The sequence below is a fragment of the Apodemus sylvaticus genome, chromosome 2, assembly GCF_947179515.1.
Source record: "Apodemus sylvaticus chromosome 2, mApoSyl1.1, whole genome shotgun sequence".
Classification (NCBI taxonomy): domain Eukaryota; kingdom Metazoa; phylum Chordata; class Mammalia; order Rodentia; family Muridae; genus Apodemus; species Apodemus sylvaticus.
In genome coordinates, this window is record NC_067473.1 from 8,106,620 (window position 1) to 8,132,090 (window position 25,471).

Genomic DNA, 25,471 nt, shown 5'->3' on the forward strand with positions numbered 1-25,471 from the left:
GGAACGGTTCCTTCGGGCTCCTTGCTCTCCGGCCGGTTTAGAGCCAAAGAGGAAGTAGGCGGCCGCGCGCACTGGCGCGAGTCCGTGGGGGCGGGATTGGCGGCCGCGCCGCCGAAGCCCCATCCCGGAAGTGCTTACCGGTCGTCTCCATGCGCCGGTTCCTGGGCGTAAAGCCTAGGCGCGAGGCTCAGACTAGCAGGTAGTGCGGTCGGACGCGGAGGGCCCTGCCTGCTGGACGTGAGCCGCGGCGGCCGTGGGCCCAGCCCCCGCCAGCATGCTGCTCCTGCCGAGCGCCGCGGAGGGCCAGGGCACCGCCATCACCCACTCTCTGACCTCCGGTACGTGCCCACCAAGCCGGTTTCCGTCCTGCCTCGGGCGCCCCTGCCTCAGCCCTCTCCCCCGTGTCGGTAGCCTAGACCCCGGCCGTCGGCTCCGGGACTCGTGGGACCGTAACGAGCCCCTGGTGCTCGGTGCTGTAATTTGAAGTCCCCTTCCCAGAAAGGAGGGTGGGGGCGTCTTCCTTGTGCACCTGTGGTTCCTTCCTTCTCCTGGGGCTGCTGACTCACGGAGAGGGCCGAGCAGGTGTGGACCGAGCCCCCCGTACCCCGAAGGACCCCCTAAAGCATCGCCTTGCCCACGGCGGGGCGACCCCGCTGCACGCACCCACGTGCCTGCCGGGAGTGGTACAAAGCCCTTCGCCTCTACCTTTGCTCCGGGCTGTGCGTTTTAAATGTCGGAACTCAACTTCTCATTCCGTTGGAAGCCCCCCGTGGGTGCTTGGCGTAAACTCAAGGATGGGTAAAGTGCAGGTTATCCTCCTGCTGTAGGTGCTTTGGTTTATAGCCCAGCAGGCCGGAAAGGATTTCAGGCGTCGGGTCTCTCATTTTAGTCATCAACATTAATTCCCGTAGCCGCTTACCGTGAGCACTTGTTGAATGTGATTTTTAAACGGTTCCCACGGCACGGGTTGCCGTTTGTGTGTCTCTGCGATCCTGAACTGGAGGGAAAGGCTCCGGAGGGACTGTTTTGAAAGCCACGCCCCCGCTACTCAGCTGGTTTATTTTAGCGTTTGACTTCCCCTGTGTTAGGTGGAGGAAATCTTAATATCACAAGTCAATTAAAGCGTGAAAAAGAAGGGAGGTCTTAGAAAAATGTTGTCCACAAACTGTGCACCAAAACATTGTTCTTTGATTCCTGATGAAATTAAAATTATGATCTCCCTTTTCCCTAACCCAGATTACCATTTTAGAATTTGTTACACATGTGTACTGTGATTTATTCCATATTACCTTCTCTACAACAGTTTATAGTTTTAAAACGGCATTCAAATATTCTTGGAACTGGATGAGATAGGTATTGTTTCCATCCTGAAATGGTTCAATCTGTTTCAAGAAATTTATAGTTCACCAGGCAGTGTTGGCGCTCACCTTTGATCCCAGCACTTGGGAGGCAGAGGCAGGTGGATTTCTGAGTTCGAGGCCAGCCTGGTCTACAGAGTGAGATCCAGGACAGCCAGGGCTACACAGAGAAACCCTGTCTTGAAAAAACAAAAGACAAACAAACAAAAAAATTAATTTATAGTTCTAGATTAAAGCCCTAGAATTCTGGGTTTATATCCAGTCTGTGTCACTAGGACATAGAAACAGTAATAAGTCCCCAGCATTGACTTGGAAAATTGTCTATTTCGACAGATCATTGCTTGAGAATCCTTAGAATTATTAACTATTTTAATAGATAAATGGTTAATAATTAAGATCACATGAGTGTGCAGTCTTTGATTCTTGGTGGCTTTTTATCTTTTTTTTTTTTTATTACTGGTTCCTCGCTCCTTTCACACATCATCAGGAAAATATTGACTAGCTACTGAAATCCTTTTCTTTTGCTTAAAAAAATAAATGACCAGGTGTTTCTGAGTGCTACATGGCATGTGTGGGGAGGGCAAAGGGAAAGTTCAGGCCTCTCCTACCTTTCTGTGGGTTCCAGGCCCTGAACTGAGCTCATGTGCCTTAGTGGCACATTAACTGGAAGAGACTGCTGGAATAAAAAGATGTTACCCGGGATGCAACTGGTATTTTTATAGTTGGTGGTTTTAAAATTATATTCTGACATCATTGTTCTGTCTTCCTAAGAAATCGTGTTGCCTTGAAATAGATGTGTTCCATGCAATAGATTAAAGTTGTACTGTTCTCCATCACAGCCTCTGCAGTCTGTCAAGTTGAACCTGTGGGAAGATGGTTTGAAGCTTTTGTTAAGAGGAGAAACAGAAATGCATCTACATCTTTTCAAGAACTGGAAGATAAGAAAGAGTTGTCAGAGGAGTCAGAAGATGAAGAGTTACAGTTAGAAGAGTTCCCCATGCTGAAAACACTTGACCCCAAAGATTGGAAGGTATTCGCTATGCAGAGCTTTCGCTCACCCACAGCATCTAAACACAGGCCACATTCCTAGTTTCCTTAAAACTGTATTTTAAGGCAGTTTAACACGATAGGCTCTTTATTGCTAAGCCCAAGGTTGGCATAGCACTGACCATAGTATACTGTCTCAGCTATAGCCGTCAAGCAAGGCTTCAGAGCGAAAGTAATGTCTCTGTGAGAATGGAGACGTGCACCTAAAACCCGAGGACTTGGGAAATGGAGGCAGGAAGGTTAGAAGTTCAAAGTTCTCCTTGACTACATAGCAATTAGAGACCAGTCTGGGCTATGTAAGCAGACAGCAAACTCCAGCAGATCTTTAAGACAGGAGTGGTGGTTCATGAAGTAGAGAAGGGAGAAAAGGTGTTCTGAGTAGAAGACAGGGTACCACGTACGTACATGGGGGACCAAGGCCATGGGAAGTCAGGCCAGAAAAAATCGAGTTTAGGTGGGACTTTGTTTATGCTATATTTTTTAATGCTATATTTAGAAATGAATTCACCAAAGTTTCCCAGGCTGGTCCTGGGGAGATAAGTCACTGGAGTACTTGTAAGCCAGTGTAAGTTCAGCCCCCAGAACGCACTTTAAAAAGTCTGGGGATTTGGTAGGAGAGCAAAGGGGACAGGAAGAGTTAGGAGACTTGAGGGTTCTAAGCAAAGAACGTTGTGTAATCCCAGCACTGGGGTGAAAGAGATGGGTATGTGGTGCTCACTGGCCAGCTGGTCTAGCTACAAGGTAGACTCCAGGCCAGAGAGATACCCTGACTGGAGGAGGGGAAAGATTGACTATATGAGGAATAACCCTTGAGGGTGTTGTCTGGCCTCTGCATGCATGCACACACACACACACACACACACACACACACACCTCTAGTATAAATTTGAAAAGAACAATTCTGTTGGCAATATGGAAAATGAATAATGTTCTGGTACAGGGCCAGTGCATAGGCAGAGCCTGTTGGTGGAGATGTGTAGCCAGGTTTTGAGGAAGAGGGAACACACTGACACAAGTGGAGTCTCCCAGTAGCCAGGGTTGGGATGCCAGCTCAGGAACTTTGAGGCAGTTGTGTGTTGAAATGTTGGTAAAGCTGCCTTCCAGTTGGTTGGACATTGGTTGGTGGCTCATTAAGAGTCGTTTGGAGTCGTTGGCACAGCAGTTGAGGCTAAGAGAAGTGAATGGTTTCAGCCGAGCCAGCCATGCATTTAAGTCTAGGCAAATGAATATTCTGTGAGTATACTGGAACTGAAGTGCCTGAGCTGAAGTCTGGCTCTGCCATCTGGTGCCCTGGGACCTTGGGAGAGTTGTTGGGCATCTCAGTATTTCATCTCCCTTGTTGTGCAGCGTGGATGAACATCTCCCAGGATTATAATGAAGAGTAATGAGGTTGTGTATGAAGCAGGTAACTTGCCGGCGCTTGGTAAATGATAACTAGGGAACGGCAGTGGGCTGAGCAGGGGAGTGCCCCTGCACCTGTAATCCTCCCATTCTTCAGAAGAAGAGGACTGAACATTGAAGGAGGGTTAAGACTTTGAAGGAGGGTTAAGATGTGGGAAGGGTAAAGGACACTAAGAAGGATGTAGGGAGGGGCGGGGATAGGTTGGAGACGTAGCTCAGTTGGTAGAGAACTTGCCTAGCATGCACAAGGCCCTGGTTCAGTTCCTAGACCTGTAATGCAGACCTGCTGATATACTTGTAATCACAGTTCTCGGGACACTGACCAGGAGGATGAGGCAGCCTGGGATACATGAGATCCTGTTTTAACAAGTGAAGGAAAAAACTTAGTAGTTCAGCGAGGTTTATTGAATGTGAAGTGCTGTGACCTAGAAACTAAGGGTGGGAGAATTCTCAAGGGGGAAAGACAGTTACCAGTGTCACTGATTCAAAGGTGTACCAGCCTATAACCTGAAAAATGACAAAAAGCCAGTAAATTTGACAAGCAGGTTTAAGTTGCCTCATTGCTAATAAAGGGGTTGAAAGTGTAAGAGTTTGTGGGTTTGTACAGTGACTAGGAGGTGATGAAATGAGACATTGTAAGTATGAAATTCTGCTTCCAACTTTTAAAAAAATGAGAGAAGGCAGTAACTTGAGGGCAAGACAGGCTTAGGAGGAGTTGAGTTGAATGTTAAGATTTTTAGGAGAAAAGTAAGGAAGAGTGGGAAATCTTGGAGTGTAGGTAGAGGAGATGGCGTCTGGGTCTACTTACACTTTCCGTGGGCTTCACTTCACAAGGATAAATCAGGCATCTGCCACATGCCAAGAATGTCCTCCTGAGTAGGACAACTTCCCTGAACTAGAGCTCACATCCCAGAGAGCTGACAGTCAGTAAACCAGAGCGCATGTCTGGTACGTGCTGGACAAGCAAATGGGGGAGTATCTGAGGGGCTTCTGATGGGGTAGACGGGAGGAAAGCCTGTGAACCAGATTAGGATAAAGCCTTTAAGGTCACATGTAAAGAGTGACCCAAAGGCTCAAAAGATGTCTGCCAGTGAAGGGGAGATTATGCCCACCCGGTGGGAAGCGTGTGAGAATCTTGAGTGGAAAAGAGGGCAGTGCCGGCAGTGAGCAAGAACAGGAGGCTGAGGTGTGGGAATGAGGTCACAGGGAGGGAGGTGAGACAGGTGCCTTGGGTCTTTGGGACTCGGGAAGGTTTCACTAGACTTAGTTGGGAGATTGCTAGCATGAACAGAGGACTCGCCTGTATCCCCTGATTGAGTGAGATCCTTGAAGACTATGCCGTGAGATAAAGAGAAGACCTAAGACTGATCTCTGAAGGTCATCAAGAAGCAGGTACAAGGGGGGAAGGGCACACGCCTGTAATCCCAGCACTTGGGAGGCAGAGGCAGGCGGATTTCTGAGTTCAAGGCCAGACTGGTCTACAGAGTGAGTTCCAGGATAGCCAGGGCTACACAGAGAAACCCTGTCTCAGGGAAAGAAAAAAAAAAAAAAGAAGTAGGTAAGAGTGACTGAGTATGGCTGTAGGAAGGAGAGAAATGAAGGCGGGAGAGAGATTGCTCAAGGATGGAATCTGCTAGGTTGCCACTAGAAAATAGAATCAGAAAGGGTGAAAGTTGATAGTTAAGGAGGTAGTCTCAACATCTGGAGTGGGAATGGACAGAATAGAACCATTTTGGAGTAGGTTGGAAATAGTTGAATGGTATGAGAACTGGTATGGAGAGTTAGTTCCTCATGAAATTGACTAGCAGCAGAGTTATGGAGTAGAGACTGGAAATATGGTGTTAGGACCACTCCAAAGGTGGAAGACAATTACTGTCTCAGTTTTCTATTGCTGTTATAAAGACCATGACTTAAAGCAACACGGGGAGAAAAGGGTTTATTTCCTCTTACACTTCCTGGTAGCAGCCCATCGCAGAAGTCAGGACCGGAACTCAAGTATAGGGACCTGGAAGCAGGAAATGACTCTGAAACCATGGGAGAATGCTCCTCCCGGCTTGCTTTGCCTGCTTGCTTATACCATCGAGGACCGTGGATAGGGTCGGCTAGCACTACCTGCTATGAGCTACTTGATTGTTCTTCTGTGCTACACACCTTTCTCCAAGACACAGTTGGGTTATGTTAATGTCTCCAAGGACAGCTTGGGTTAATGCAGCCTTACTCCCACTGCTGCTTCCTCAGTGTATAAATTCACTAGGCTGTTGACTAGAGCAGAAATGAAAGCAAGAACTGTTTCCAAAGAAGCTGCATCCTCCATGTCTCAAAGTTTCCCCCTAACTTTCTTCTCGTGTTCCCTGGGTCTGTGCTCTCAGTGTCCACTGGCCCAGCCTGCCAGGTCTGTTGTTCTCAACAGGGTTCTGAAATACAGAGGATGAACCTGATTTATGGAGGGAAGGTATAAAATACAGATTTAAATAAAGAAAGGGATTCTCTAGTCAGCTATGTGCAGAAGATGCTAGGTGTTACAGGGTTCTTCTATTTGCTTGTTTATGTTTTTTAATCTCAGAAAATATTGGCGCCTTCTCTAGGCTTATGTGCATAAAATATCAGGAAGGCTGTATTGTCTGTTGCCCACAGCGACCTAACCTACATGACTGCAGAGCCCATTCTATTTGTTGTTGGTGGTTGGTTTTGTTTTTTTTGTTTGTTTGTTTGTTTGTTTTGTTTTTCTTTTGAGATGGGGTTTCTCTGTGTAGCCCTGGCTATCCTGGATCTGTAGACCATGCTAGCCTTGAACTCACAGAAATACTCCAAAAACTGCACTTTAAGAGTGCTTTGGGATGCTGTAGTCTACTAAATTCATAGATGATGCTTAGTAATCTTAAACATTATCCAACTTTTCTTACAAACTTTTTTGGAAAGGCAGAATACCGAAGGTATGAAATTATTTTTTCTTCATAGAAAGGGACTCAAAAATATGGGCCTCTGCCTCCCAAGTGCTGGGACTTAAGGTGTGCTCATCACCGCTTGCCTTCTTGTTTATGCAGAGCCATTCTGTGCACAACCTCACTGGATTCTGCTCCGGATGCTTTACTTTTCATTTGTTTGCTTGTTGTGCAGCTGGAGATGAACTCAGGGGCTCCTTTCATGCTAAGCAGGTGCTCCGTGCCTCCAGCCCGAAGTCTCCCTTTGGAAAATACTTTTTAATGATAGCAAAACACAGAGGGTTGGATGTACTCTGTTCAGATTTAACTCCCTTTTGTGTGTTTATCAGAATCAAGATCATTATGCAGTTCTTGGACTTGGCCACGTCAGATACAAAGCTACACAGAGACAGATCAAAGCAGCCCGTAAGTACTTACTTTGAAGTAGTTGAATGTTTAATATGGGAAATGTATCCCCAAAAGCAGGGAGTAGTTTCCCATGGACAATTTGATAACACCGTTATGGATATTTCTCTAGAAATCTTTTAATGGGCACATCAAATCTGGCTACATACAGTAGTGTCATTTGGTACAGCTGAGTACGGCTCAACAATACAAACCAAGAACAGTTATCAGGAACTTGCCTGAGGATGTGAGTCTCAAGCCACAGTATTGAGTAAAAGAAGCCAGACATGGAGACTTGCGTGTGTGTGTTTATGTGTACACACACATACATACACACATACATATGGTTCCAGAACACACAAAAGCAGCCTGTGGGACACAATTAGGAAGATGTTGCCCAAGAAAAATATCCCAGGCAGACAGTGACCTGCCGGCCTCTGTCTTCTGCATATCTCTCTGGCTACATTATATATGCCTGTCTAGACATTGAAATGCACACCTAAAATCTGAGTATCAGAATTTACTGCTGAAAATTTTATCTCAGTTGGATGAAATAGATAAGATTTAAGAAACCTAAAGAAAACAGTTACATTGGAAATTACATATGATCTTTTAGGCCTGGACAGAGATGAAAGCTGTATTAATGGATTCATTTTTTTTTTTGAAAGTAGAATCATTACTATAAAGCTTAAAAGGTTGAAAACTAGAGTTGTATTCTAAGGAAATTCTTTGCCTTAATGTAGTATATAGTTTTAAAAAATAATGGGTAAATATAGATGCTCAGTGTTGTTTTAGAGAGGTGTCGCTAAAGTGCAGGATGGAAGTGGGACAGTGAGATTAGGAGGAGGAAAACAGTAAAGGGTATAAACTGTAGGCTGCGCTTTGAGTTGATTGTGATGTGTGATGAATTTGAATATGTCAATAAAAGTGAATTAAAATTGGATAAGAAAAATTTCAAGTTACTAAAAAATTACCACTCAAACCAGTGCTATCTGGTTGATCCTGCAGATAAAGCAATGGTCTTGAAACATCACCCAGACAAACGGAAAGCGGCTGGGGAACCCATCAAAGAAGGGGACAATGACTACTTTACTTGTATAACTAAAGGTAAGGAAAGAACTCACACTCGGGTTCTGAGAGCAGTGCCTACTGTTTGGAGGGCTTGAGTTCCTGTGCATGCTGCACTTAACTACCATGCAACATTTTAAACCTCTCAGTTAAATCAAGTTATTTCTAGTAGCTTCTGCAGAGCTTTACTACAGTAAGGATGCCTTGACTTTTAACATCCACACTTAGCACTCTGTGAGGAATGCAGACTCTCAGGCCTCTCCTGGGTTTATTGTCTGCATTTTATTAGCATCCCCACAGACAAGTTTGGTTCTGTTTTAAGATAAGACCCACTCCCAGATGATTCTTACCCATGATTACCTGTAACCGATCATATAAAAACGTTTATATGTACACACATACCTATGCATGTATAAAGAAGGACTGGTGTGTTTCTAGTGCTAGGTATCAAACCACCCTCCCACTGAAGTAAGCCCAGTGCTCCCAGCCCCTCCCCCTCTTTGGTGAAGGTGGGGTCCCACCAAACTGCCCAGCTGTGCTTAAAGTTACTGCAGTCCAAGCAGGCCTGTGTCTGCAGTCTTGCCTCTCCCTTGGTGGCAGCTGGGACCTAAGGCTGCCACCAAGTGTTCTGTATGGTGGTAGAAAGTCTGAGCTCTTTTGCCATTTGAGGTCCTTGTGGATCCATGTACTCAGGGGTTTTACTAATTTCAACAGATTGGGATGGAGGAGACACTCAGTGACAGGACACTTGCCTGGCAGGTGTAAGTGTACAGCCCCCAACACTGCAAAAAAATAAGTTAGTTGTATAATAGTAAATCACAGTTATTTATAACTGTTGACATAGCCGTGACCCCATTTGCAAATCAGTACAAGTAACTACTATTTCTGACTATGTGTTTCCATACATGTAATATTGTATTTTGGTAGTGCTGTTGTCTGTCTATGCAGCCCAGACTGACCTCAAACTTGGGCTTGTCCTGTCTCTGCCTGCTTGGTGCTGGGACTGTATGGATATGTTGTAATTGTAGGACATGGGACTGTAGGACATGGTGTGACACACATGTGCACCCTTCAGATTTGTTCTCCATGGCCAACCCTTTATACAGTGATCAAGAAGACTTTAGAACCTTAAAGCGTAACAGTTAGGTTTGTAGTTCCTCCCCCCTCAATCCGGGTGCCTTCTATGGAGGTTTTGGTTTGAAGGCAGGGTCTTACTCTAGCTTGCCTAGGTTGGAATTCACTATGTCCTGGCCTTAACTGCAAAGCCATTTCTACCACAGGCCCCCAAGTGGTAGGATTGTCCAGTGAGAGTTAATGTTTTCCATTGTTATGTAACGGCTGATTTGGGCATTTGTTCAAGCCCCTAAGGGGAGGGGGAGGGGACCAGTGTTTTGACACTTGTCTTATAAGAATTACATCTCTTTATGTCACATAACTGTAGACCACCTAAATTAAGTCCTTTCCCATCCAAAATTCAAAAATCTGAAATATGAAAGGAACTGTTTTAGCATTAAGAGATTTTCATTTCCTTCCCCATCTTGTTTTGCTGTGGTGTTAGTGGTCAGACCCGGGCTCCTCCCCACAGAGCCACATCTCTAGGCCAGCATCTGTTTTCTCATAAAGAAATTGGTAACCTCATGGTGGTGTTGTGTTGCTTTTTTCTCAGCTTATGAAATGTTGTCTGATCCGGTGAAAAGGCGGGCATTTAACAGTGTGGATCCTACTTTTGACAACTCAGTTCCTTCTAAAAGTGAAGCAAAGGACAACTTTTTTCAAGTGTTTTCTCCAGTGTTTGAAAGGAATTCCAGGTGAGTTAAAGCAACCCCACCGTGTCCCTCTAATCATCGTGCTCAGTGGCTGCTTCCTCCATTAGCAGCTTGCTTATAAAATATATCCACGGGTTCTCTTCCTGTCTTCTCCCATATTGAGCCCTAAAAAGAAACACTCTGTCTGCCTTGGTAATTAGCGCGTGGTGCTGCTGTTTAGGTAACAGCCCGTTGTCAGTATTGACAGTTGAGGAAAGTTCTGGTGTGTGTCAGCCCTGGGCAGTGACACATGCAGCACACTGCTCCACACTAGGCTGCATCTGCAGCCCTGGGCTCTTTTATTGGGCATCTTATTTTTATAAGGCTTCTTATTACATCTTGAGGATTAATACATACTATATTGCACTAAAGTGAGTTTGAAAATAGTATGAGTCATAGTGGTTTTCTGCGTTCTTGGTACGTCTGCACTGGCACAGTCTCTGGCCTGTCTTAACTATACACAGAGTACCTGAGGTGCCGGAGCCTAGTGTTGGCTGCTTTATTGAACCATCCTGATGTTCCTGGGGACTGCTCAGATGAGTGATGCCGGGGTTCTAATCCCGGCCACTCTAGACGAACAGTGTGGGGTCTGATCCCGGCCATGCTAGACAGTGTGCGGTCTGGGTGCTTGTCAGTAGAATCACAGCCTTGCCACCACATCTCCTAATCCTTTTCAGAAGTAGTGTGGCTGCTGCAGATCCCTCTGTGCTGCTGGCCTGGGCCAGAGGATAGGTTACTTTTGTGCTGTCTTTTCAGGAGAGCAGTGAGTGAATTTGGGAAGACTGGTACCGTTTTCCTAGTTATCATGCCTGGCAAGAAGCTGCCCAACCCTGCACTACATGGAGTAGGGACAATCGGGTTGTGTGTCATTTTCATTTGAGTCAAATTTTTGTTTTAATATTTCAGATGGTCTAATAAAAAAAATGTTCCCAAACTTGGTGATATGAACTCATCATTTGAAGATGTAGATGCATTTTATTCTTTCTGGTGAGTGAGTACGCTACTTACACGCTGACATCATTGTCAAGGATGTTCATTAAGTACTTGACTGCTCATCAGTTCACACTTGCATAGCAGACCGTTTACTACGTGTAGGAAATGAATAAGGATTTTCATGCAGTGCTCTGTATCTTCTATATTTGCCCTTTATGATTTTTCAGTCTTTCTATTAATGTATCAATGCGATCTAGATAACAAGTACTTTTTTTTCAAGAGAGGATTTCTCTGTATATTATTAGCTTCACCTATCCTAGACTCACTTTGTAGACCAGGCTAGCCTTGAGATCAAAGCTGTGAATACACCCAGCTTTTTTTTTTTTTTTAAGTCAGGGTAATGTAATCTTGGCTGGCCTCAAACTCACAGAGATCCACCTGCCTCTGTATTTCTATTAAAGGCATGTGCTGACACCCCTACCTTATTGAGTTCTTGGACCAGGCCTGATGATTTATGGCTTTAGCCTCTGAAATACAGAGGTGGGACAATTTCCATGAATTTGAGGCCAGGCAGGACTACATAGTTGAGACCCTACCTCAGTGGAGGGAAAAGTTGAGTTCCTGAAGTAGATAGTACTGTTTACCTCTGATTCCCTAATTTTCAGGAAACATTAAAAATATATGTATGGCTGTTTTACCTGCATGTATGTCTGCATACATGGTGCCTGTGGAGGCCAGAAGAGGGCATTGGTTGTGTGCCACCATGTGGGTGCTAGGAATTGAACTGGTGTCCTCTGGGAGAGCAGCCAGTGCTCTTCACCACTGAGCCATCTCTCCAGCCCCACTGTATGTCTTTTCATTAACAAATTAATAAATGCAGAAACAAAGTCGTTCTAGATAAAACTAGTTAGTTTTGTCCATTGGAGTAGCTTTTACATTCATATGACAAAGCAGAAATAAAGTAAGCAATAACTAAGACTTGACAGTAGTGAACATGAAGACAGGAAAAAAATCTCAGAGCACATTGTAGGGAAGCACGAGGCTGAGACAGAAGAGGCAGTGGAGCGGAGATTTTTACCTAGGAGTGATGAGGTGTTTTTTACACGTGACAAGCAAGTACAGTGCTGGCTTTATAATTGCGTTGACATTAAGGACTTGAGTATAATGTCAGTCTAATAGCAAAAGGGAGGGAAGGTCCGTTTGGACATGTGATCTGCTTGCCACTACTTTTCAAAGTAATGTGTATCTGAAATGTAATTTTAAAAGGATTTATTTTTCCAATTCTGTCTTGCTTTCTTTTCTGTCTATATTAGGTATAATTTTGATTCTTGGAGAGAATTTTCTTATTTAGATGAAGAAGAAAAAGAAAAAGCAGAATGGTATGTATGTCAGTTGTTAATAGAGGAACGCACGCACGCACGCACGCACGCACGCACGCACGCAGTGATCAGAGGACCAAATCCAAAGCCCTGTTCATTCATATTAGGCAAATGTTTTTTCCATGGAGCCATACATCCAGCTTTTTTAAAAGTCGTGTCCATGTGTGCTAGAGATTAGCTGTAAGCCCCTGTGTGAGGCGGGCAGTAAGCCGCGTCCAGGCCGCTTTATATTGTGGTATTATTTATTGTGGGGGCACAGATCTGTCCTCGCCTGGGTGTGGAGACCAGAGGATAACTTCGTGGACTGAGTTCTCTCCTAGCCCTGCTCCCAGGGCTCAGATTCATGCCCTCAGCTTGAAGGGAGGCACTGGCACCATCTCGTCATGCTCCAGCCTTTTAAAAATGGTCTATTCTCTAGAAGTTACATGCATGTGAGATGCATTTGCATGATGTTCATCCTCTTGTCTCCTCACTGCCTGCCACACATGCTGCTGTCATTCTACCCTTCCTCTCTCATGTCCTTTTGTTGTTTAGCCAGCATGCACTTGCTTATGTGTAGTTATTTGCTGACTTGTGAGCGCCTTACCTGTGGCTATACTACTGAGGAAAATACTGCCATTCCCCCAGCAGCTTTAACTGCCAATAGCCCCTCAGTTAGGGTGGCCCCGCAAGCCTTCCTCCTCCGTCCAGGAGGAAGCTGACAGGCTTAGTCACACCTTCTGTGCATTCCTGACAGCAGGGGCCAGGAGACATTCCACAGCACCCCTGCACAGCCCACCGTGCCCCAGTCTGTCTTCTTCCCATTCTCTGATGTTCCTGAACCCTTGGTGTCAGGAGCGAGGGCTCCAGTCAGTTACTCTTAGGGCACTGATAGGTTAGGAGTCTGCATTAACCACTTCCTACTGCAAACAGGCTTTCTGACTGAGAGAGAAAGCTGCACTGACCTATGAAATAAATGTAAACACATAGAAGGCAGCTCGACAACATTCCCATTTAGCAAAGCAATAGTAGTTGATTCCCCACTATGGCCTATAACCTTTCCATCAATGAGGTTTTGACCAAGTTTAGACTATCAGGCATGAATTCTGTCCTTCAGAGTGGACCTCAAATCCAAATCTTAAAGTGGGTGGTTACCTCATAGCTGAGTCATGACCACTATCAGACCATGTGCACATTTTGGTAATAGGGGGTTGGTTGGTTTGTTTGATGTATATTTGTGAGGACCTTCATGTATGTATGTATGAACCTTCATGTATGTCTGGACCCCACGTGCATGCCTGGTGCCACAAGAGGCCAGCGGAGAGTGCCGCATTCCCTGGAACTAGAGCTGCGTGCAGTTAGTTCTAAGCTGCAGTGTGAGTGCCGGGCACCTACGTTGGATCCTCTGGAAGAGCAGCGATGCTTCAGTCTCTAAGATGTGAGCCTAGCTGGGGCCAAATAGATTAGAATACACCTGAGAAATTGTCAAGGAAAAATAGTGTCGAAATACTTGAGCTCCATAAATTCTTCTCTTGGTCCCCGAAGCTAGTTTTTTAGTTAATATGTAGGGAAATTCTTTTTACATAAATATCAGGAAAAACAACCAAAATTAATACTAAATAAAACCACCATTTAAATAATAAGAAGGAAATGTAGTGACTTCATCCCTTAAGGCATTTACATTGAACTTATAAAGTGCCGTGTTCTCCAGTCCTCTGGAGTACTCGTCTGATATTAATGGTTTGTGTCTTACAGTCGTGATGAGAGGAAATGGATTGAAAAGCAGAACAGAGCCACGAGGGCGCAAAGGAAAAAGGAGGAGATGAACAGAATAAGGACACTAGTCGGCAAGTATACTTAATGGGTTTTCCAAAAACATAGTTTACATTCTTTGAATGTTACACATTGACAAGATTAAATTATTTTTTGTGTAGATAATGCTTACAGTTGTGATCCAAGGATAAAAAAGTTTAAGGAAGAAGAAAAGGCCAAGAAAGAAGCAGAAAAAAAAGCAAAAGCAGAAGCCAGGCGGAAGGAACAGGAAGCCAAAGAAAAGGTAAGGTAGGGCAAGGGCACCGGCGCGGTGGGCGTCAGGCGGGCGTGGGATGCAAAAAGTTTCAGGGCCTGCAGGTGCAGTAATTAGAACCAGAATTGAGTTCCACTCTGAGTGATGACTTATAGGGTTTTGTTATGGTTTTTACTTGTTTGTTTTGAGACAGGCTCTCACTATGTAACCCTGGTCTGGAACTCACTGTAGACCAGGCTGGCCTTGATCCCACTGAGATCTGCCTGCCTCTGCCACCACACCCAACCTATTTGTGACATTTTGAGACGGGGTCTCACTTTGGATCCCAGGCATGAGCCACTCATGCCCAGCTTGTGAGTGAATCTTAGCAAGCTGGCTAGGTGTCTTGCAACAGATCCTTACTGAATGAACAAAATATATCATTAGAAAAATCCTTCACCTTTCTTCTGTTTCTTACGTTGTTTTGCTTTATCTGAGGCAGGGCCTCAACTATATAGCCTTGGCTGCTCTGGAATTCACTATGTAGATCAGAATTCACTATGAAGATTTGCCTGTCTCTGCTTCTAGCGTGCTGGGATTAAAGTTGTGCCCACTTCACCCAGACTTTTTATTTTATTTTTATTTTAATGCGTCTGTGTGAGTGTGTATGCTAGTCATGTGCTAAATGTGCACCCATGCCTGGTGCAGGAGAGAGAGGACATCAGACACCCTGGACGTGGAATTCAGGCTTGGGTGCTGGGAGCCAAAGTGGATCTCCAGTGTGTTCCGACCTGCTGAGCCCTCTCCAGCTCCTGCTTTATTTCTTAACTGTCTGTTTTATATTTTTGTATTAGTCAGGGTTTCTATTCCTGCAGAACATCATGACCAAGAAGCAAGTTGGGGAGGAAAGGGTTTATTTACACTTTGACGTTGCAGTTCATCACTAAAGAAAGGCAGGACTGGAACTCAAGCAGGTCAGGAAGCAGGAGCTGATGCAGAGGCCATGGAGGAATGTTTCTTACTGGCTTGCTTCCCCTGGCTTGCTCAGCCTGCTCTCTTATAGAACCCAAGAGCACCAGCCCAGAGGTGTACCACCCACAAGAGGCCCTCCCCATTTGATCACTAATTGAGAAAATGCCCCACAGCTGGATCTCATGGAGGCACTTCCCCAACTGAAGCTCCTTTCTCTGTGATAACTCCAGCCTGTGTCAAGTTGACACACAAAACCAGCCAGTACAATTTTCTAATAAGTAAAATTTTATAATTTGTAGAATTTTGTCAGCTCTCCTGAACTTTAATTCATCACTAAGTTGAGATCATCTTGATCTAATTCGTCAAAAGACTGAACATTTAAGATCATAATAATACATTTAGAAGCACTAGTTTCTTTATTAAACAATGATTTTGCTCATCTTTTTAAAGCAAAGACAAGCTGAATTGGAAGCTGTTCGATTGGCTAAGGAGAAGGAAGAGGAAGAAGTTAGACAGCAGGCGCTGTTGGCCAAGAGGGAAAAAGATATCCAGAAAAAAGCCATCAAAAAGGAACGGCAGAAACTTCGGAACTCGTGTAAGGTATGCCTGACTGCTGGGGCGGCTGCCGCGGGGGCGCTGCTGATGGGCCGTGAAGGGGCTTCCTCTTCAGCACGCACAAACATCATGCAGTTTATCTTGAAAGGCATATTTGGAGGTTTGCTCTGTTTTTATTTGGTTTCCTTCCTTTCTTCTTTCCTTCCTTCCTTCCTTCCTTCCTTCCTTCCTTCCTTCCTTCCTTCCTTAGGCAGTCTCATTTTTACTACATTCCGTCTCTGTGCTCTGTGTATGTGGGCACACAAGCAATGGTCTGCGTGTGGGGATCAATGACAACTTGTGGAGTCAGTTCTCTCCTTACAGTGCTGGGACAAGTGTGTAACTCCTGAGCTTTTCCTGCATCCTGACTGAGCCTCTCAGGTAGCCCAGCCTGGCCTTGAACTGTGTATTTGTGGGGCCCTAGGGAGGTACTCCCTACCTCCCTTGGTGCTCACTTACTCCTTTGTACCTATAGCTGAGGTAACAACCTAATCATGAAGCTAAGACAGTCAGTGAGACAATTTGCAAGCAGTCCTTGGCACACTCAGCAAGTTTCTCTCAAATGCCTTGTGGAGGGGTGAGCCCTTCTGCCCTCCTCCTACGCCCCAACAACAAACTGAGCTACCATTCCCTCAAGGTTCGCTCTGGGGAGCCAGTGAGGTTATTGGCCTTCCCTTCAGGTCATAGGTGAGGGGTTAAAGGGGTGTGGGTACTTCTCTCCTAACAGGCTGCACCTGGAAAGCCTTTACCCAGCAGGGATGAGGGCTTTGCCACAACCACATAGATGGACCCCTTCCTGAGGGAAGGCTTCCCTGACCTATATACTCTAGCCCCTCCGAGGCTCCAGGGAATTACACATGGCAAGTGTTAAGGGAGTGGGTGGATACTCAGGTGACACTCATGTGATCCCCCCAACCCGCCATGAAAATGAGCAGTCGACAAGCCCGGCAGGGATAATCCTTTTATTATAGGCCCAGCAGAACTTTCTAAGACAGCAGGCCATGGCTTGGACTACAGTCAGTGCACATCAGCATGTAATGAGAATTTGATTTTTTAAAAAAAGGCTCCTCAGGAACTACAGTTGAGTAGTGCTTGGAGAGCATCATAAATTACAAGTAGACGCTCTGCTCTCGATGCCTGTCGCATTGCTGTGCCCAGCATGAGGAGTTGAGCTGTTCATTTATCAGATGACCAGACAAGTATGTATTGTAGCCCAGGCAGTTTTAATTAACAGTCCTTACCTGAGGGGCACTGATCAGTAATGACAACTGAGCAGGCACCCACACGTCAAGATGAGAATCATCAAGAATATGAAGAGACCTAAAGGGGTAGGCAAGGAAGGCTGTCTGTCTCTAGTTGGATTTACCCCTGCGACTGGGAGAGGGAGAGGTGTGTGTGTGTGTGTGTGTGTGTGTGTGTGTGTGTGTGTGTGATGAAAATGAATGTTCAGAGAATGCAGACGAGCGAGCAAGTGAGGCTTGGAGAGCCAGGGGCTCCTGAAGAGGAGGAGCCAGGTTTGAGGGACATCATGTGTCTCACCAAAGGCAGAATCTGATCCTGATTCGGTTCAGGTTTCTAAAGCAGAATAGGTACTGCTTAACCTATGCTCAGGCTGTGGGATGCATTGAGGAGTGAACTTTTGGTGCGCCTTAGTTTTTTGCATGGACTACTAGGAGAAATGATATGGAAGACAAAGGAGAACAAGGGCTGAGGGAAAGTGATGGGTCTGGCGTGTGTCATATTGAGCCTCCTGGAACACTGTAATGGACTCTCTTGCATGTGCAAGTGTAGAATTCTTACAAGCAGGATCACTACGGACTCATCAACATCTTAATAACACTAGAAACCATGCAAGTAGATGAGATTAGCCTGGAAAAGCCTGGAATGTGGAGATTGGGGGCTGGGAGGGAGACACCCTAGGAAACCGCATTAAGTGAGGTACTAGACTACTCAAAGAGAAGCTGAGGAGTGACCTGACAGATAGGAAAAGCATTAGTGGTACTGTGGAAGCCTGGGTGTCCACCGTGAAAGTGGCCTTGGGACTTTAGTGAGAACCATATTCTGTGGGGTTAAAAGAAGCAAGAAAGGGGCTGGAGAGATGGCTCAGCAGTTAAGAGCACTGACTGGTCTTCTGAAGGTTCTGAGTTCAAATCCCAGTAACCATATGGTGGCTCACAACCATCCGTAATGAGATCTGATGCCCCCTTCTGGTGTGTCTGAGGACAGCTACAGTGTACTTACATATAATAAGTAAATAAATCTTTAAATCAAAAAAAAAAAAAAAAGAAGAAGCCAGGTAGTGGTGGCGCATGCCTTTAATCCCAGCACTTGGGAGGCAGAGTTCCAAGATAGCCAGGGCTATACAGAGAAACCCTGTCTCAAAAACCAAAACAACAAAACCAAACAAATAAACAAAAACGGAAGCAAGAAAGAAATGGAAGACATGACTATCAGAAGCAATTTACTGTTTGGAAAAGGTTTTTTTTTTTTTTTTTTAAAGATTTATATATTTATTTATATGAGTACACTGTAGCTGTCTTCAGACACACCAGAAGAGGGCATCAAATTACAGATGGTTGTGAGTCACCATGTGGTTGCTGGGAATTTAACTAAGTACCTCTGGAAGAGCAGTCAGTGCTCTTAACTGCTGAGCCATCTCTCCAGCCCCTGGGAAGGGTTTTCTAGCTAATTCTTTGTGCATCCGCTTACATTAATCTGTATAGCTTGTTATTTGTCATATCATAATCCCTTTAAAATTTATCATATTTAAGTTTTCCAGTACATTTCCCCATTTAGCACATTTGGATAGCGAGGGGTGGAAAGGGCTGTCAGTTTCCTGATCTTGAAGTATCAAGTAATTACTGTGAGTTTACAGCACCCGTGGGTGTTCTGTACTGTCTCTTCTGATTTGCTCTCACACTGACACTTGGTATAACTTAGCCTTTCATTGCTTGCTGATGAGGGAAACCCCTGAGAATGAGCTGGTGCACACGAAGATATGTGTGCACTCCCACCCACAAGTTCTGGGCTTGAGGTGATGGTGTGCTTGGATGTCTGTAGTGACGGAGGATGGAGTCATTTGCACTTGTACTTGTAGAGCTGGAATCACTTCTCAGACAATGAGGCAGACCGTGTGAAAATGATGGAGGAGGTGGAAAAACTCTGTGATCGGCTTCAGCTAGCAAGGTATTCTGGGGACTGCTCCTAATAGTCATTTCATCCATGCCTTACCCCCTTCTCCACATATTTTTCTTTTTGGGGTGTGTATGTCTGTGTGTGTGTGTAACTTGAAAATGGAGCCCAGTGTTTTGTGCATGCTAGGTAAAGGCTGTGCCGTGGGGCTACACTCCCAGCTCTCTCTCTCTCTCTCCTGTAGCTTGCAGTGCTTGAACGAAATACTGGCATCATCTTCAAGAGAAGTAGGAAAAGCTGCACTTGAAAAACAGGTAACAGGATAAACTGCTTCTGTTTATATTTTCCATTTAATTATTTTTACCTAATTCTTTACCTGATACATAGGTTACAGAAGGCAAAGAGTATTAGATTTTTGTGTGTATGTTATTTCCCACTATATTTTGTTTAAAAGTATTTTGCTGATTTAAATTAAATATGCTGGGGTATTTTTTGTTTGTTCGTTTGGATGGTTGGTTTTGGTTTTTCAAGACAGGGTTTCTCTGTGTAGTCCTGACTGTCCTAGAACTCGATATGTAGACCACACTGGCCTTGAACTCAGAAATCCGCCTGCCTCCCAAATGCTGGGATTAAAGGCATTTGCCACCACTGCCCAGGTGGTGCTTTGTATTTCATTGTATGAGTATAGCACGATTGTTTAGCCAAGATCCATAATGGGTATGTTTTATTTGCAATATTTATTTTATACAGTATATAAACCATATAAATAGTAATCTTGAGTGTAATTCATTCAAACTTGGAGATCTACCTGCCTCTGCTCCTGAGTTCTAGGATTAATTGTGTGTGTCACCACTACCTGGCTAATATACATTTTTCAGTCATGTAGTGTTTAATTTGGAGTCTTTTGCACATTAATCACTAGTTTTTTTTTTTTAAGTATTGGGTAGAATTTGCTTTGATTATCCCCAAAGTATTTCATAGGATAACATTTATAAGCAAAAAAAGGTCTTTGTTCTGTCTAATTTATACCTTTTATTTTAAGCAATTAGGCAGACCTAGAAACGGAATTTAGTTCACCAAGTATTTGTACTTCCTATACTAAATAAAATCCAATAGTCCCATTGTATAGTGCTGTCCATAGCAGTAGTCTGTCTAGGTGCTTTTGGGGAATATCTAATTGTCACAAAGAATTCATAGAAGAGTTATGTCAAAAGAAAGACCCTGAGGCTCCAAGAATGCAGGGCATACAATAGATACTAAAAACTGAAGTAAGTCTACATCTGAATGGTAAGGGAAGGCTTAGTGGAGGGTCTGAACTAGCTTTGGAGAGGGACACTGTTAAAATGAAGGTTGAGAAAGGACAGGAACTGTGAACAGAGGTAGGAGAAATTAGAGAAATGAAGACAGGAGAATATGTTCATTCAGACGAGTAGAGCAAAATTGAGTTTTAAATGCTTCAACGACCAGTTTCCATGCCCACAAGATCTTTTCACTGGCAGGAGGTTCAGTGCTGCACTAATTTTCTGGTATTAGTGAACAAAGCATAATATAGACAAAAAGTAACTAGTTTTTCTATTAGAAAGACAAGAGTTAGGGAAATGCTTCAGAGTTAGAATTATAGGAACTTGATGGTTCTAAGGGACTGAAGGAGGAATAGTCACAGGTGACTACGAGGCAACAGCCTAAGGAGCTGAAGTCACATAAAGGCTTTGTCGGTACAGATTTGAAGGTAAGTAGGAGAGCACTGTAAGGGTAGAGCTCCCAGATAAGACAGGCCGCTTTCCTGCATGCTGACATTTCATTTCCATAGAGAAAGAAGAGCTTGAGAGATTCCAGGTAGCTCGTATGTGAATAACGCAAGCCCAGCCACCAGCCAGTGAATCCAAGGGTAATTCAGACCCCAGTGGCTTTTCATCCCTCAACCCATGCAGTGGGGAAAGCTGGGTGAAGCTGATGCTCGGCTTGAGTGTTCCTGCGGAGTGTAGGGTTGCAGTGAGGTTGGCACTAGGTCGAGGAGCACAGCACTGCAGTCAGAGGCGGCGAGGTCATGAAGGCTTCGAAGACTGACCTACCTGTATTTGTGTAGATAGAAGAAGTAAATGAGCAGATGAGGAGAGAGAAGGAGGAAGCCGAGGCTCGGATGCGGCAAGCATCTAAGAATGCAGACAAGTCAACTGGTGGAAGTGGGAGTGGCAGTAAAAATTGGTCAGAAGATGATCTGCAGTTATTAATTAAAGCTGTCAATCTCTTCCCTGCTGGGACAAACTCAAGGTACTTGCTTTCGTGAAAATTTCCAGTGTGCAGTGGGGCCTAGAGATAACTAAGTAGCAGTTTAACAGGAACAGGTAGAGACACAAACAGGTGAGTATAGAAAGACTGCCTTTCACTAAGCTCCGTCACAGTGGGAAACGTGAGCATTAGGTGCATTCCGAACTCTGCATCTACCCACGCAGCACCTCTCCACACACAGCAGCATCTTCTCAGGAAAGTGAGCGTTATGCAGCTTGGGCAAGCAAGCGAGTGAGCAGGGGCTGCTACTGTTGGCCTCTTCTGCCCGTGCCTTGTAGTTGGGGCTAGAGTGTATGATGGTTTCCCCTTTGCAGTCTTCTTCTTTCTTGCTTTTTACCTCACACCAGAGCTTATCTCAAAGCTAGGATTCATACTCTAGCCATTGTGATCCAGACTCCCTCATTCTGTATGAGCAAACTGAGGTTCTTGTTTCTAGAGTAACCTCTCCTTTTCAAGGGTATGCTAAACCAGCAGTGCAAATATATATTTTTAAATCTTATTTGAGTACACGGACACTCTCTTCAGATACACCAGAAGGCATCAGATCACATTATAGATGGTTGTGAGCCACCATGTGGTTGCTGAGAATTGAACTCAGGGCCTCAGGAAGAGCAGTCAGTGTCATCTTTCCAGCCCACTAATATGTTATTTCTACTGGGCTGAATTTATATAAGATTACAGAAGGTTGAATTGAACCTGTTAAGACAGTGTAAACAGTGGTAACTGGCAGCATCGGTAACTCAGAGCTCCTTCTTTAGGTCTTGGAATATAGATGGTAGCACTAACCTCTACAGTAAATATATAATAGTTTTTTATTGTTTTCCCTTGTTAAACTTATTTACTGGTTTCTCTAGATGGGAAGTCATTGCTAATTATATGAATATACATTCTTCTTCTGGCATCAAAAGAACTGCCAAAGATGTTATTGGCAAGGCTAAAAGCCTCCAGAAACTTGGTAAGTTTTGAGAAATGAGTTTGTTACCTTGAATACATTTTTAAAAGTAATTTTTAAAATGTAATTTAAAGTAATAAAGACTAAGCTGATCTTGTAATGTTTTGGATTTTGGTTTTCATTTCTCAGACCCTCATCAAAAAGATGACATTAACAAAAAGGCTTTTGATAAGTTTAAAAAAGAACATGGAGTGGCCTCTCAGGCTGACAGTGCGGCACCATCGGAACGATTTGAAGGTAAGTGTGTCATGTGCATAGAGCGAGGGCTCAATGATCAGGTTCCAGGCCAGCCAGAGATGTGGAGCCTAGGGTCTGTCTAGAGTGACTGGAAAGTGACATTCAGCAAATACTTCTGATACCAGGTTTACTTAACTCCCTATTAGCTGGGAATAGTGGCTCTTCAGAGATTCCATTAGAGGAAGAACTGACTTTTCAACGGATACAGCTAATGGGGTAATATTGGACGTATGAGCAAATGACATTTTAATACAGCAAGGCTCATTTCCTGTTTTAAAAATGTACATACAGTAGGGCTAGCGAGATGACTCAGTAGGTAAAGGCATCTGATGGCACAAGCCAGACAACCTGTGTTCATTCCTAAGGGCTGCCCACAGCTAGTTCTCTGACCTCTATGTTTTTAAAGAAAAACATACTGAATTATTTTATATAGAGGTTATTTTATTTAGAGGTTATCTTGTATATAAAACTTAATTTCAAATGGTTTAGAACAATAGATGTCTCTATGTATAGAAAAGGAATAAGTAAATACTATAAAAGTATATAAGGGTCCTTTCCTGAAAATATTTTAAAATAAAAAGTTTAGGGGCTGGAGAGATGGCTCAGCAGGTAAGAGTACTTCCAAAGGTCATGAGTTCAAATCCTAGCACCCACATGGTGGCTCACAACCATCTGTAAGAGATCTGACGCCCTCTTCTGATCAGGCAACGACAGTATACTTACATATAATAGATAAATAAATAATCTTTTAAAAAATAAAAAGTTTAAAGCTGTTACGTAGCTGTCATCTATGTTCTAGTTAATGGGATCACTCTGAACTGTTATTTTTCCACCAGCCTGCTAGGCAATATATATATATATATATATATATTTTTTTTTTTTTTTTAATTGTCAGTGTTTGGAAAAGTTTTCTCTGTGAAAAGTTGTTTCATTTAATGTATTTGTGAGCCTCCAATCGTTCAGCTAGTTTTTCCAGAACATGGTTCCCAAATGGTCTTGGATTAACTGTGTTCTTAGTCTGGTTTATTATCCACACATTATTAAAATGTTTTGTGGGGATGCTTTGTGCAATGCTGGAGATCAAATGCAGGCATTACCCATGCTAGGCAGGCATTGTATCACTGACTTACAGCCCCAAACCCAGCACAGTCATTCTCATAGGAATCTTACGACATTGGTTTGCTTTATTTTTGTCTTGTGACAAAAGGATTAGAAAACAGAAAATCCATGTATGTTACTTCCATCTTTGTCCCAAAGAAATGAATTAAACCTGTGTTGCTAAATAGAGCCTTTGATAAGAAAACATTGAACTCGAAGCACTTCCCAGAATTTAAAACTACCATCACAATGTGCTTCCTGGTTCTCTGCCTTGTTTGGAGCAAGCAACCTTTTTATTTCTCAGTTGAAAACCAGTAATTACAGGCAGTGGTCAGACTCCTAGCAGTGTCTAGGTGCTACTCTTCTTTTCTGTGGTCACAGAGTAACCAGCCTGACTTTCAGTGTTCAACCCGCTCACTTCGCCTACAGAAGTGCGCTAATGCTTATCCTTTTTTTCTTAACCTCTGTTAGCTGTTTAGTCAAATCCAAAGGGTTTATCTGAAAAACTAAATTAGTGGTTATTAAAGATGACAAACACTAGCTCCATTTAAGAGGTTAGCAACTTTGTGAGACCATAGGACCCACCCAGCACTAACCTAACCTGATTTTGCCTGTGTCACGAAAGCTTGGGCAGTTAGCTTAGTTCCCCTAAGCACTTCCTTCCAGTGTGTAATAAAATGTTTCCCAGAGTCTTTAGCAAAAAGGGTTTGTGCTTGTGACGTAGCTTTTTTCTTTTTCCTAATCTTAAATACAATGAAACATCTAAAGTGACTGTTTCTTCCTGAAGACAAAGACAGTGTGTTGCTGAGGCACACCATGGAACTTGTAGGCTCAGGGCTCCTCCTTCCTCAGCGTCCAGATTACCCGGATGAGATGTATGTGCACCACCTTTAATTTTAAATGACCTTTGTTTCTGAGTGTCTGATTTTGTAAATTTATATCTAATTAAAAAGTAAATCTGGAGAGGCAGACCTCTTAAACTGTGCTTTGGATGAAATGTGAGGTGTACATACTGATGTTTGTGTCCTTTCTCTTTCAAAATAGAAATTCATACATAAAAATATGTTTCTCACCTTTAGAAATGCGTTCACATTAACACACCCTGTATCAGAAGAGGTGCTCACTTGATAGGGCAAATGGGAGCCAAAAGATTCATTGAAGAAGGTGCTTAAATAACATTTTCTACCAAATTTGTCTTAAACAGGTCCCTGCATAGATTCCACCCCTTGGACAACAGAAGAACAGAAACTTTTAGAACAGGCTTTGAAAACATATCCAGTAAATACTCCTGAAAGATGGGAAAAGATAGCCGAAGCTGTTCCTGGCAGGACGAAGAAGGACTGCATGAGGCGATACAAGGTTATGGCGTTCAGACTCTCAGTCATCAGATTGTGGTGTAGTTAGCGCTCTTCTTTGTCAGCTGACTGTGGCGATCACAGTGCTGACTTTTATATCAGAATAGCTGTAGGCCAAGTGATTACAGGAAGGTACGACTAACCTTATCCCTGGCACTTGGTGAGCTCAGCAGCTACAGGATTGTCTTTCTGTTGATCTGCGGAACAAGATCTCATTGTGTAGCCTAGGATGGCCTCAGCCTAGCTCTCCTGAGCACTGACAGGCGTGCGCCCCACATCAGCCAAGGGGTAGTATGTGTGTTCTGGTGAGAGAATTCTGGTTTTAACAGCCTTGTTTCCTCCTAGGAACTGGTGGAGATGGTGAAAGCCAAGAAGGCTGCTCAGGAGCAAGTGCTGAATGCAAGCAGAGCCAGGAAGTGATGCGGCAGTCTTGCTGTGTGTGCTTTTATAATAAAACTCAAAATGCTCTACACGTCTCCACTTGAATGATAGTCATCATTTAAAAGTGTGCTGCTCCCAACACAAAGTCCAGACAATCAGG

General features: G+C 44.0%; 1 protein-coding gene across 1 annotated transcript; it reads left to right on the forward strand.

Moving 5' to 3' along the window:
* The first annotated feature begins 76 nt into the window (after positions 1-76).
* On the forward strand, positions 77-25,406 carry Dnajc2 (DnaJ heat shock protein family (Hsp40) member C2). The gene is made up of 17 exons (XM_052173083.1): positions 77-338; positions 2,198-2,388; positions 7,078-7,153; positions 8,141-8,239; positions 9,867-10,008; positions 10,912-10,992; positions 12,252-12,317; positions 14,052-14,143; positions 14,231-14,352; positions 15,724-15,873; positions 18,965-19,053; positions 19,244-19,313; positions 21,086-21,270; positions 22,143-22,243; positions 22,370-22,477; positions 24,780-24,934; positions 25,276-25,406. Exons 1-17 carry the CDS (start codon positions 275-277, stop codon positions 25,348-25,350), a joined length of 1,866 nt encoding a protein of 621 aa, XP_052029043.1. The 5' UTR covers positions 77-274; the 3' UTR covers positions 25,351-25,406.
* The last annotated feature ends 65 nt before the right edge of the window (positions 25,407-25,471 follow it).

What these genes read in the sequence shown, in the direction of transcription:
- Dnajc2 (XM_052173083.1), top strand. Translation starts at nt 275, where the DNA reads ATGCTGCTCCTGCCGAGCGCCGCGGAGGGCCAGGGCACCGCCATCACC. An exon ending in CTTTACTTGTATAACTAAAG is followed by an intron (nt 8,240 to 9,866) that starts GTAAGGAAAGAA and finishes CTTTTTTCTCAG; the next exon opens with CTTATGAAATGTTGTCTGAT. An exon ending in GTGTTTGAAAGGAATTCCAG is followed by an intron (nt 10,009 to 10,911) that starts GTGAGTTAAAGC and finishes TTAATATTTCAG; the next exon opens with ATGGTCTAATAAAAAAAATG.